This window comes from Amblyraja radiata, chromosome 1, assembly GCF_010909765.2.
Source record: "Amblyraja radiata isolate CabotCenter1 chromosome 1, sAmbRad1.1.pri, whole genome shotgun sequence".
Classification (NCBI taxonomy): domain Eukaryota; kingdom Metazoa; phylum Chordata; class Chondrichthyes; order Rajiformes; family Rajidae; genus Amblyraja; species Amblyraja radiata.
In genome coordinates, this window is record NC_045956.1 from 25022578 (window position 1) to 25036491 (window position 13914).

A 13914-nucleotide genomic window follows, 5' to 3' on the forward strand; every position below is an offset into this window, starting at 1 on the left:
CCTATCCTATCCATGCACCTGTCTGAATTTTTGTTTTAAACATTGTGATGATACCTGCCTCAACTACTTCCTTCAGCAGCTCGTACCATATACCTACCACCCTGTTGTAAAAAAAAAAGTTGTTTTCCGCAGGTTCTTATTAAATCCTCCCCCACCCCCCCCCCCCCCCCCCCCCCCCCTCACCTTAAACCTATGTCCTCCGGTTCTTAATTGGTCTACTCTGGGTAAAATACCCTATGCATCTTCCAACAGATGTTAGTCTCACTGGCCTATAGTTCACAGGTTTTTCACTGCAGCCCTTCTTAAATAGAAGCACAACATTTGCCATCCTCCTGTCTTCCAGCACCTCACCCATATTTAATGCTGACTCATCTCAGTCAGGGTACCTAGCTTCTCTCAACGTCTTAGCTTCTCACAATGTACTTGGATATATCTGATCAGGCCCGGCCGGGAGATTTGCTTACCTTCATATACGTTAGGACCTTCAGCAACTCCTCGACTATAATACTGATTGCCCTCAAGACACTTCCATTAACTGCCCCAAGCACCTTGGCCTTCCTGTCTTTCTTCACGGTAAAAACAGAAGAGAAATACTAATTGAGGACCATGCCCATCTCCTGTGACTTAACCCCTTTGACTCTTAATGCACCATTATCGTATTCAGATATCTGTTTCCTTAAACATATTCGCCAATTTGTCCTCTAATCCTCTGAGGTGGAGAATTTCACAGGCTCTCCAATCTGAATTAATGAAGTATGCCCCCTTGATTCTATCGTGCATTTCCCTAATCACAGGAAATATCCTTGCTACATCTGGTCGGTTGAACATGTTGAGTGTCTCCAGCATTTTTGTCTTCCTTTGATTTTTCCAGCATCTGCAGTTCTTTCTTAAACATAGTATGTTGAACCTTGTCAGCAAGTAGATCATCTACTGTTTTTAAACACTGGTGTACACATGCCTGGATCGAAATAAACTTGGCTGTCATGTCATCTGCTGGAATTGTCCTTGTTCGAGAATGGCAGCTTGGATGAGTTTCCAAGGACTGCAACATTTTATCCTGGCAGGGGATTGCGACGGAGGAGAGAACCCTCAGTTGTGATAGTTATTGTAGTAATTTTAAGACACTTCAAAGAATTAATAAAAATAATATTTTTTAACGAAACAGAAAGCAGCACGTTCTAAAATTTCCAAGAAAGAGGACAAATTTGCAGTTGGTGTTGATGCAGTTCGTTTCCAGCTGAAATTTATGGGTCCTTACTTGTTGCGAGATGAGAGAAATGATCCAGATCCCCGGATTACTCATTTCATCCCAGACACCTGGCAGGTAATTGTAAAATATTATTCTAAAATAAATTATTCGTAAAATGGTCTTTATAGACATTAACTTTGGCACAAAATAATGCGACAGTTGAAGCTTTACAAAATAAGTTAATTTCAAATGTGCACATTTATTTAATTTTGTGCTGCTTTTCCAAATATCCAGCTTTCAAGTTGTGTGTTTATGCAGGATTAATCAGGAAAGCAAATTAAACTGAAGATTTCTGTCACACAAGTGAAGATTCTGTGGAAATTATAAAGAAAAGGGTGAAGTTAAAATGAAGGATGTTTGGAGTATCTTATTTTCACATCTACATCTGTGGAATTGGGATGAGATTTTGAGGAATCTTTTTTGAGGAATTTTTCTTATCCATTTACCAGGTGTTGGATTCATGCTTGACATAATGACACAAGGGAAGCTTGCTCTGCAATATAATTTCTGGTGTGCTAATAGGAGCCAGATTGCGAAGAGAAACAAATAATGCCATGTGAAGGGTGCTTGAGCTTCGTATGATCCAACTCTAATGTATTTGAATAGAAGTGAGAGAAAGATGGCTATGCCTTTTTTTTCTAAATTTTTATCATGTTGGGTGCCATATAATAGCTGTCTTAACATTTACCTTTTAGGCGTTATCCAAGGAAAGAAGAATTGGCTCATATTATAAGTGTATGTGACAGTGATGAGCCAACCTGCCCATAGATTTTCTGGTGGGAGATATCCACCCTTTGCAAATTTCAGTGATTGATCTCTTTTGTACCTGAATTATATTTGTTCATGTTATTGAGCTAATTAATTAAAATTCTATTTGATTAATTGCAGCGTGAGCTTCTAGATGCAGTGGACAACAATGAATCTGCGGTGATTGTTGCACCAACCTCCTCGGGGAAAACCTATGCCTCCTATTATTGTATGGAGAAGGTTCTACGTGACAGTGACGATGGTGTATTGGTGTATGTTGCACCAACAAAGGTACACTTGTTTATTAAATTTTCCTACTTTATGGAAATATTTTAAAACATTAAAGGTACAGTATAAGATACCACAAAAATGAACAGTGTTAGTAGGTAATTTGTGTATTCTTGGGAGGATAGCTTTGTTGAAAGGAAGAGGTGTCACGGATGGGCCTGAAGCTCTTGACAGCCACAGTCCTCTCCAGGAATAGGTCTGCGGTAGTTTTTTAGCAACATGGAATTATTAATTGGTAAAATATATTGGTTGCATAATGACAGGGTTGAATTTGAAAAACTGCAATCGATCCATTTTCAACCTGCAGTTTGGAGAATAGTGTCCCGTCACAGTACATGTTGAATTTAACCTACGAGTCCGGATTAAACATTCACCTTGGCGCACTATCGCAATGTCCCATTTTCAAATATTCTGTTCAATAGTCAATTCCATCCTTCAGTAATGGTCATCTCTTTTTATTCCTCCCTGCTTTCACGAGGATATTTGATGAATTTCATCTGATGAATCTATGTTTTTAATTAATAGGCTCTTGTGAACCAAGTGGTGGCGACTGTTTACAACCGATTCAGCAAGACTTTACCAGATGGAATGGTTGTGTGTGGTGTTCTCACACGTGACTATCGTCAAGATGCATTGAACTGCCAAGTAAGCCATTTTATACTATGCAGACTCGTGGGTTAGTTCAATTATTTAAAAAAAATCTAACTCAAGTGGTTGTGTCCCAAGAATTTTGTTCTCCATAGGTTATATCATGCATCTTTGCCAGCTATTCTGTATCTTGCTTGCTTGTATCATCTAATTCCCCCCCCCCCCCCCATTAAAAAAAAAAAAAAAGTGACAAAAGTTCTACTTCATATATTTAAAGGAACAGATTCAGTGGTTTTAAAGATAGTCATTTACAATGCTGGTTAATTTGTGCATGCTATCTTCTGTAGTTGTACAGGATGGCTGATGTAACAAGCAATCTGTGTATTTCAGCAACCTCACAATATTGTTTTCTCTTTTGTTGTTTTCTCTGACCTTTGTCTAACTATGATTTGGTATAACTTCTTCTATCCCCACCACTAGCTTTAATAAACATCTCATTGAGAGGTCACACAATCAGGCATAATTATCCCAGGAACAAAATCTGTGATAGAATGCTGGGTAGGAAATGTACAATGCTGTCTTTACATTACATTTTACATTACATTTCTTTATTTATATAGCACATTTTTAGTCAACTTGCATTGACCCCAAAGTGCTTCACATAATTACATCCACACACACAGGCAAAGGTGGGTGAAGTGTCTTGCCCAAGGACACACACAGGCAAAGGTGGGTGAAGTGTCTTGCCCAAGGACACAACGACAGTATGCACTCCAAGCGGGATTCGAACCAGCTACCTTCCGGTTGCCAGCCGAAGACTTAGCCCATTGTGCCATCTGTCGTCCCTGCCCTTCCTTATCCACAAATATCTTTAGGCAAAACATTTCTGTAAGCACAAAACAATTTAAAGTAAACTCGACATTGCAAGAAAATTAACATTTTATACAAATATCATTGTCATGCTTCAAAACTGTAATGCAACTGGTCATGGGTAATGCAGTGACCATGTACAATTTACTTTCCCATTGGCAATTAGGCAAATGGATTGTCTGCTGATTAGATATTGCCTATTTTTCATTATTTTACACCATCCAGGCAATTGCTTTAAGGGGGCTAGCAGTTTTCAAGTAGTTGGCAGATCTCTGAAGTTTACACATTCTCACTGGGACTACATGAGATTCCTCTAGGTACTCCTTTCCAATCATAGTCCAAAGCTGTGTGGGTCAAATAGTTTAATTGGCCACGATAAATTACCTGCTAATATGTATGTAGTTAAGTGATATAATCCAGGAGAATGTTGGGAGTATATATATTTAAAAAAGAGGATTTATATAGAATTAGTGTAAATAGTTATCAGTGTAGCCTTGATGAGCTGAGGGCGTGTTGCCATGCTGTTCTGTCTGATTCAAACTATAACTGTGATTATATCGATATCTAAATCTGACCAGAAATGTGTATATATTGGCTGAAATCTGAATGTATCTAATTGCTATATTTGTTTCAGATTCTCATCACAGTTCCTCAGTGTTTAGAAATGCTCATGCTTACTGCTCAACGACAATCTTGGGTGAAGAAACTTAGATATGTTATTTTTGATGAGGTAAGAGCAACATTGAATTTGGGGGGGTTGATATTACAAGGGTATAGTAGACACTAAAATTTCAAAAGTTTATTGCATAACTTCCCTGTGTTTAACATAATGTAAAAGTAAAAGGACCATCTGCATCGGGCCTTCCTTTAACTTAAATCCCGTTATCCCATATTGTAAACAAATATTTTTCACTCATTCAGTAATTTTATCGTTGATGGAAAAGTAACCCATTGTTGATATTTAACAGCTGAGACTGGTTGACAGATGTGGGGTGGAGGTGGGGTTTATGGACAAAGCCAGTGGGAAAGAAACAACCGATTTTGTCAATTTTTATTTAATACTCTGGGGGCATTGCGATTTGGATATGCAATCGTCGTTTGGGTAAACAGTCATTCTTTGCCATGATCTCTTGAGCCTGAGGATGTGGGCAGATATCTTCTTGTACAGCGTTGCCGTACTCTTAATCTGTGACGCATTTCATCTTGGACGTGCAAAACTTGTGGTTTAGGAAGGGGGGGATATCGGAAAGAGATGGCATGCGGATCCGTTCTGCACCACAGAAAGAGTTGTGTAGAAGAATGATTGCAGTGACTTGGTGAAAGTGGAATGCAGGCTGAGGGATTATTTTAAGGAACTGTTTATGGCTGCAGTGGCTCCAGACAATGCAGTGTCAGAGAAAATGCCGCACACCAACAGAGCCCAGCACTATTGCACATAGATTTAAGGAGCGAGGGACAAGATTTAATAGGAAATGAGGGGCAACTCTCACATAGAGGATGGTGGATGAGGAAGTGCCAGAGGATGGTAAATGAGTGCCAGAGGAATTAGTTGAGGCAGGTACAATAACACCATTTAAAAAAACATTTGGACTAGTACATAGTTAGGAAGACTTGGAGGGACGAGGGCCAAATGTGTGCAAAAGGATTAGTTTAAATGGGGCATCTTGGTCAGCATGGATTTGAGCCAACAGTCCTGTTTCTGTACTCGCTTTCTGACTGGAGAGAGTATGGTAGTGAAGGGCTGTAATTACCAATCTACTTTGCAGTGATAACACACCCAAATATTAATGCATCGCAGTACTGAGTGACTGAAAATTAAAAATGATAAAATTTGTTGTTTCTTTTGCATTTTGAGTCTGTGTCCCTTTAATGTTGAATTTTATTCTGTCTCAAATATTTGGGTTGTGATTTGTGAATTTGGTATGGGTGTTTTTCCATTACCATATTGGTTATAATGTGAGGACTGCCTGAATGGGGAAAACAATTCTCTAACGAGACCACTATTTTCAGCTTTTGAAATATATTAATTTTTGTTTTCAAAGGTTGTTTGAAATATTTGACATTCCAAATTGATCTGAGATTAATTAGCAAACTTAAGTTTACTGGAACACTCCCTACATGGTTCTTCCTATTTAAACTGTATAGGTGATTGTTATTGAATTTATTATCTTGCTATATTTTCATAGGTTCATTGTATTGGCCAAGAGATTGGAGCAGAAGTCTGGGAACATCTACTAGTGATGATTCGGTGTCCATTCCTGGCCCTCTCTGCAACAATTGGAAAACCAGAATCTCTTGCCCAGTAATCTTCAAAATATTTACATGCCTTTTAATCTATTGTTTCTTAAATTGGTGCACTGTGCTGAATTAGAAGCCCTTCAGGATTGGTTTCAATCCTATTAGGCCAATGTCGAAACTACAGACTTCCACAGATGGACCAGGAAGTACTTAAAAGGGCTCCCGAGTGGGTAGTTTGTGAGGTGGTGTGCTCCTTTTCCTACGAAAGAAGAACGCACGTACTCAATATATGTCCACATTCTGTACGGCTGTTCTATCTTATGATATCAAATCTTAGATGTATGATTATTAATTCACACCAAGTTAATTTTGCCCCAATAGATCGATAGATTTAGAGATATAATAGACATTGGTATTTCGGTAGAATCTGTTTTCTCAAAGGAAGTCCAGGGAGTAGAGGATGTAACATTTAGCGCAGTTCACAGTAGAATGCAAGAAAAAAAAATTCTGCAGCAATTTGATTTGAATATGCTATCTGTGAACCAGATTCGATTGTAACATTAAATAGGGGATTTTAGCAGAAGCAGCAGGGGAGTAAGTTTGAAAGCTTTTTTCAGATGAGCTAGGGCAAATATGTTGGGCCAATTAGAAGGTTTCTACGGTCTTTTGGATAGAATCTGATACATTTCCGATGATAATAAAAGAAACTGCAGAAACTGGAAAACCGAAATGAAAATGTTAAATAATGGAAGCATTCAGCAAGTTGGGAAGCATTTGCAGAAAGATAAATGGTTAATATTACTAGTGAGACACTTTGTCAGAACTGGGAAGGAGAGGAAATAAGTTGATATTCTGAAGTTTGACAGGGCAAGAATAGGCTAGTAGTATTGGAGGGTAAATCTTTTGGAAAAAAATGTTATGTTATTGTCCGGGAGACAATGGCCTGATTCGTGATGAAATCATGGTCTCTAAGTGCTATGAAAATGCATCTGAGAGTGGATGTTTGGTCTCGGCAAGACAGAATCCAGATCACAAGGTTATAGCAGCATTGCTCTTGGTGGCGAATGCAGTGTTGCATGTTCAGAATGGTGAGTGAGAGGAGTGGAAAATTCAAGGCAGCCAATTTCATGTTGGCAGTTAGCAGTAAATAAATAGATCTGGAGAGGGCAAGAGGCCAGGAGGAGGGATGCAAATGGAATGGAAATTCTGGTGACAGGAGAAAGGGTCTATGTCTGGGATGAAGAATTCTGGCCAATTAAATGAGCATAGGTGGTAGATGAAGAGTTCAGTGTTATGTTGGAATTAGGTTTCATTCACGTGGGGACTTTGGGGTTTGAAGGGAGAGGGAGAGCGGAGATCTTATTGGGATCTAATGCTATTTGTCCACAAATTAGAGATTCAAGTTTATTGGTGATGTCTTTACACATTATGATAGTACTATTGTTAAGTATGTTAACTTCGATTTTGTGTAATTTTAATATATGTACGCAATAGTGAGGTTTTGGTTCTGGCACTAAATGACGTGCATCAGTTCAGGAAAAGCTGTCATGACACTATTTTCTGCTGATGCTCAGCTGAAAGATTGGTGCCATCAATTCCTGACTCCATGGTAAAACTTCAGTAATCCAGCACATTTGGTATTTTAGACACAAACTCTGTAGTAACTCAGAGGGCCAGGCAGCATCTCTGGAGAGAAGGAATGGGTGACGTTTTGGGTCGAGCCCCTTTTTCGGAAGGGACTGAAGAAGGGTCTTGACCCAAAACATCACCCATTCCTTCTCTCCAGAGAAGCTGCCTATCCCACTAAGTTATTACAGCTTTTTGTGTCTTAACTTTGGTTTAAACCAGCATCTGCAGTTCCTTCTTACACACCAGGGAATATTCCACCTTTGAACTTGGTATTTTGCTGGCCAAGCTTATTTACCAGCCCATTAATGTTTTTGTTAATACCCAACACTTTAAATTTGTTTTTTAAGATATTACACGGTGTTATGATTTTCAGTGAGCAAAGTGAGTTAAAGGGGACATGGCAGACATCTTTGGAGCATGATGCTAAATCTTTGGGATGTTTGAAGAGACAGGTAGTGGTTATGTGGTTACTGTATTATACTGGGACAACCAATATTTTGATACGTGCCTGTGCCTGAGTGTTTCTCCATATTTCTCCTGCTCTAAACTATATTTAATATCTCGAAGATTTTAAGTTTGGCATAATTTACCTTCATTTGGAATTTACTTTTGGAGAGCAATTGATCAAATTGAATTTATGCTGATGGATATTTCAGCAGTTAACACGGGCTTGCTTCCTGCAATCAGACTAATATTGGGCAGTCGATAACTCCCAATCTGCATGCTGCACCATTTGTCATCCTTATGAGTACTGAGTACTTGAATTATTTATTTATAAAGAAAACATTCCAGCATTGCCTCTTGATAGGTTTTAATTTTTTGTTGGTTTTCTAATATCTAGAGTGTACCTTGGTATAGAGGATAATAATTTTTTTTATTAACCATTGTTAATCCATACTGCTGCCTTGTAGCTAAAGGTAAAGCAATTGAAAAGCCTATGGAGATACAACAGACGTTGGGCCGCCAAATGTTAGTCGAATAGCATTTATTGAAAGAACTGGGGAAGGAATTCACAGCTTAGGTGGAAGTATGTGCTGTTGTAGGAATCGCAGAATAGTTACGGCACACGAGTTCATATTGTCACTATTATCCCTTTACCAGTTAACGGTTTTCACTTGGTAGGTAACGAGAAAATAAAGATTTAAGCCTTAACAATAAAATGAATAATGTGGATGCAAGAGAGAAATTATAAAATCATTTGTGCTTTATGTTTCAGTCTGAAGTTACTTGCCTTATGTCCTGTTGTTATCACTCTGCTACATTGACAAATGCATCTGATTGCACCAGGGTATATTCCACCTTTGAACTGTGAATAGGAAAATATAGGGAAGAAGCTTGCTGTTGATATGACTAAGAAGATAGATATCTACTTGTAGGAAACATACTTAGAAAATTTATTGAAATTATGATTGACATTATGAATTAAACATCTTCTTATTAATGACATGACAATATTATCTTTTCTTAATAGCTGGCTTCAGACAGTAAAGAGCTACTGGCAACAAATAGAGAAGACAACTGAAAATCCTGTAAAAGTTGGTGGCAAAAAGAAGCAACAAATAAGACAGCCACGGGACCAGAAATCCTTCAAAGTCAAACTGGGTACAGTTGGTCTTTCAATTTGTCCTTTTTATTCACATTCACAGGGTTTCAAAAACTGATTTAAAATCAGTTTAATGTATATTTGATCCACTTTCTGTCATAATGAGGAGGTTTTTGTTGTTGTTTTTTTTTAATCGTTGTGTTGAGCGTTGTGTTCAGTAATGAATTGAGCAAGAATGTTGAATGCCGTAAGGTGACATGCGTGATTTTTTTTGCTGTGACCAGGTGATTCTTTGTCCAAATGCAGGGGTTTCAAATGGTATATAGTTGATAATGAAGTCAAGGAATGTGAAAAGTTATTTCTCAGTTTTTTTTAAATTGCAATCATCATTTCAGTTTCTTCAGGAATTTATAATTAACTACTTCTTAGCTACCTGGAGCTTATTACAGTTTGTGTCATGTAGTCTGTGAAATCGTGCTTGCTCTCGCGCTCTTGATGTAATCTATATAGAGTAATTTCAGGTTATCCTAATCTTTTAAGGAGTCAAATGACCAGAGATAATCCAAGACTGAAATTTGCTATCTAATCAAATCACATTGGGGGTAATATATTGGCATGGGTAGAGGATTGGCTAACAAATAGGAAGCAGAGAGTGGGGATAAATGGTTCATACTCGGGATGGCAACCGGTAACTAGCGGGGTTCCGCAAGGGTCGGTGCTGGGACCCCAGTTGTTCACAATTTATATAAATGATTTGGAGGAGGGAACCAAGTGTAATATATCAAAATTTGCGGACGATACAAAAATGGGAGGAAAAGTAGGGGATGAGGAGGATAGGAAGAGTCTGCAAAAGGATATAGATAAGCTAGGTGAGTGGGCAACAACTTGGCAGATTAAATTTAATACTAATAAATGTGAAGTCATTCACTTTGGGAAAAAAAATGATAGGGCAAGTTATTTTCTAAATGAGGAGGAGCTGCGTTGTAATGCAACGCAAAGGGATCTAGGGGTATTAGTACATGAATCACTAAAAGTTAGTATGCAGGTGCAGCAAGCAATCAGGAAGGCCAATGGAGTTTTGGCCTTTATTGCTAGGGGGATTGAGTATAAAAACACAGAGGTCTTGCTGCAGCTGTACACAGTATTAGTGAGACCACATTTGGAATACTGTGTACAGTTCTGGGGTCCATACTTAAGAAAGGATGTACTAGCCCTGGAGGCAGTGCAGCGAAGGTTTACAAGATTAATTCCTGCAATGAGGGGATTGACATATGAGGAAAGGTTAAGTAGGCTGGAACTCTACTCTTTGGAGTTTAGAAGAATGAGAGGCGATCTCATTGAAACATATAAGATCGTGAGGGGCCTTGATCGGGTGGATGCACCGAGGATGTTCCCAATGATCGGGGAAACTAGAACTAGGGGACACAGTTGCAGAATAAGGGGGGGCTCTTTTAAAACTGAGATGAGGAAGAACTTCTTCACCCAGAGGGTGGTTAATTTATGGAATTCACTGCCCCAGGGAGCAGTGGAAGCAGAAACGTTAAATATATTTAAGTCTAAAATAGATGGTTTTTTAGCTGCCAAGGGGATAAGGGGCTACGGGGAGAGGGCAGGGATATGGACCTAGGTATGGTTAGTATAGTAGACCTGAGTGATCTCCTGGACAAGTGTCGATCGCCTGGATTGGGGTCGGAGAGGAATTTCCCGGATTTTTTTCCCGAATTGGACCTGGGTTTTTATCCGTTTTTTTGCCTCCCCCAGGAGATCACGCGGTTCTTGGGGTGGAGAGGGGTGATAGCGGTATAAAGGGGAGGGTAGTGTTTTGTGTTCTGTGTCTTGTGTCTACTGTTTGTGGGTAAATGTGTCTGTTTAGTGTTCAGCCATGAGCGAATGGCGGTGCGGGCTCGACGGACCTGGTGGTCTACTCTCGCACCTACTTTCTATGTTTCTATTGACCAGACCTACCTGTGTGTTTTAATGATATTAAGCAGATTTACCGGTTTTCGTGATTAAGCATGTTTAATTAAGAAATGGATTGCTTATAAATGTTTTTTAATCTCTGGATAGATAGATTTTTTTTCTAATGGATGTCATGTGCATGAATATTGTGTTTTTCTGGCACGGGAGTAGTCAGATTAATATTAAATTAATCCATATCTATCTAATTTTAATACTAATGCTATTAGAGATTCTCTTCTACAGTTGATGGGAACAATTAGAGTAATTATTTTCCACCAATTATGCTTTAGGATTTCATGACTTCTTGATACCAGCAGGATTAAATCAATCACCAATGCTTCATGATTTCCTTTTGGTATTAAGTAGCTATTTTGGAATGTGTATTTTGTGATCATACGTGACATCATACTTGGACTTGATCAGGCTGAGTGGGCACCTTGCAAGAAAGGGGGACAGGGTCTATAGATCTGAAGAAGGGTCTCAAAATGTCACTCATTCCTTCTCCAGCGATGCTGCCTGTCCCGCTGAGTTACTCCAGCGTTTTGTATCTGTCTTATATCTACTTAGTTTGTTAACTGTGTGTCAGAGGTTATGGGGAGATGGCAGGAGAACGGGGTTAGGAGGGAGAGATAGAACAGCCACGATTGAATGGCAGAGTAGACTTGATGGGCCGAATGGCCTAATTGTGCTCCAGTCACATCTTATTAACTCTGTCTGCTCCCTTAATGAATCATCACAGAAATATTAGAACCTTGTGGTATTATCATAGAAAAATATTTTGTAAACAAATTAGTATTCAGTTTTATGATATTTGCAATGGGTGTATTAATTCATCTCCTCAACCTTAATGTGTCCTAATTTCTAACTGGTAATTTAGGGTTTTTTTTGCAGAGCTCTGAATTTTTTTATTAACTGAATTATTGGGATAATTTGATTTTTGAGTTAGCATAAACTTTGAGCTTATTTTAACAATACTTTTTCATGTGCTTCTTTAGTGATGTATGGAGAACGATACAATGACCTTGAGAAGTATACATGCAGTTCAGATGGTTCGGGCATTGAGTTTGTTGCTTATCACCCCTGTGCGGCGTTGACCGTAAGCCATGTAAGTAAATTTCTTGTTTCAGTGGGACTTCGATGGAAAGAACTTGCATGTAGAAGATTTTGTGCCTTCAGTGCTCAAAAAAGATTAATAGGTTAAAAACCTTCAATCCATCCATTTGATTCTGCACAATTACAATACTTGGTATCATTATAATAATAAGTACACTTTCATCTAAAGCAATTGCAATCTGGATTAAAGCTTTGAACATTTTGGAATAGTTGGAAGCCAAACCAATTTTTATTTTTTTTGATGCCCATCTCACCCAGCCCCCTTTGTTGCCTAATTCTAAGCTATTTGTCCAAGGTCTTTTGATCAAGGCAGAATAAACTTTGGCTAAAACCATGAATCTTATTGAACGGAATTCAATGCGTTACATCCATCGTATGGTAAGCAGTCATCCAAATGGAGAACTATTTTTAGCCAAACACCACCACTTGACATCCAACCTGAAATTGGCCTTGCATAACTTAAAGTTTTGTCTGATGGACTTCCCTAACCTATTAAATTTCAACTCTTAGCTTGAGCATTCCTATTCTCTTTTCATCCTGACAGTAAAATTATATTCTGAATCTTAACTGAGCATGTATTGTCTTGCATTGAGTTGTTCTATAAATGCTTCCCATCTCCCCATGTCTTCCAGCTATAATTTGTGAACTGTCTGCTGGACTCTCTTAAACTACTCAGTACTTGTATTGAAAGGTGTACGTGTTTGCCATTCATCTTGCTCACATAAATAATGCTGCAATTCTCTAAATGGAATATTCTTAAGCAATGTTGGACATGTGTCTGAATCCTCAAGAAATGTCTGTTCCAGTCCAGACATTTAATGTCTTGAAACGGAAATAAATATTGAAGTTACCTTTTAAAGTTGCGAATTCTGCACCTAATGCCCCTGTCCCACTTAGGAAACCTCTGGAGACTTTGCGCCCCACCCAAGGTTTCAGTGCGGTTCCCGGAGGTTGCAGGTGGTTGCCGGAGCTTGCAGGTAGGGAGACTGACAAAAACCTCCGGGAACTGCACGGAAACCTTGGGTGGGGCGCAAAGTCTCCAGAGGTTTCCGTTCAGGTTTCCTAAGTGGGACAGGGGCATTACACCTCAGTCAAATTTGTGAACAAAATTAATAAAAAGAAAGGGCTTCCCGACTGATCACTCCAGGAGACATTGGCGAATGATCTCCAAACACATCCATGTCCATTTAGGTTTAGGTTTATTTTGACACTTGTACAATGTACAGTGAAAATATTTTGTTTTGCAAGCTGTCCAATAAGATTAGGTAATACCATACATAAATACAGTCAAAACAGGTTATCTGCATTGTTCCAGGGAGAAAGTTCAATTATCGCAATGGGTAGAGATGAATCAGACAGTATCCTAGCTTATGGAAGGAGGCCATACATTCTGCTTGTGGCCTTCCAGTCACTTTTGAACTCCGCTCAATATCTATATTACTAAATCTCTGATCTTGACCGCTTTTGGCCCACTGTGCTGCGATTTCCGACAGAGCGCCGCCACCTACGGCCGTCATTTTTGGCCACCTCGCTCAGAGCCCCCCTCCGCCTTACGGGTGCGGATGATTTTTCCCATCGATGCAAATCAGAGAGGTATTAATGTTTTTTAAAAAAATCACCATTCTCTCTGCTGTCCCTGCTGGAGGGAGGGGGAGGGACTATAAAACCAGGAAGTGGTGTGCCTCACTCT

At 39.0% G+C, this 13914-nt stretch overlaps 1 protein-coding gene across 1 annotated transcript in view; it reads left to right on the forward strand.

Moving 5' to 3' along the window:
- LOC116971830 (probable ATP-dependent RNA helicase DDX60) overlaps nt 1–13914 on the forward strand; it is an 82697-nt gene that overhangs the window by 28202 nt on the left and 40581 nt on the right. The window contains exons 15-21 of the mRNA XM_033018966.1: nt 1166–1324; nt 2138–2287; nt 2810–2929; nt 4377–4472; nt 5929–6044; nt 9081–9211; nt 12107–12216. Coding sequence (XP_032874857.1) covers nt 1166–1324; nt 2138–2287; nt 2810–2929; nt 4377–4472; nt 5929–6044; nt 9081–9211; nt 12107–12216 — 882 coding nt within the window. The remainder of the gene's footprint in view (nt 1–1165; nt 1325–2137; nt 2288–2809; nt 2930–4376; nt 4473–5928; nt 6045–9080; nt 9212–12106; nt 12217–13914) is intronic.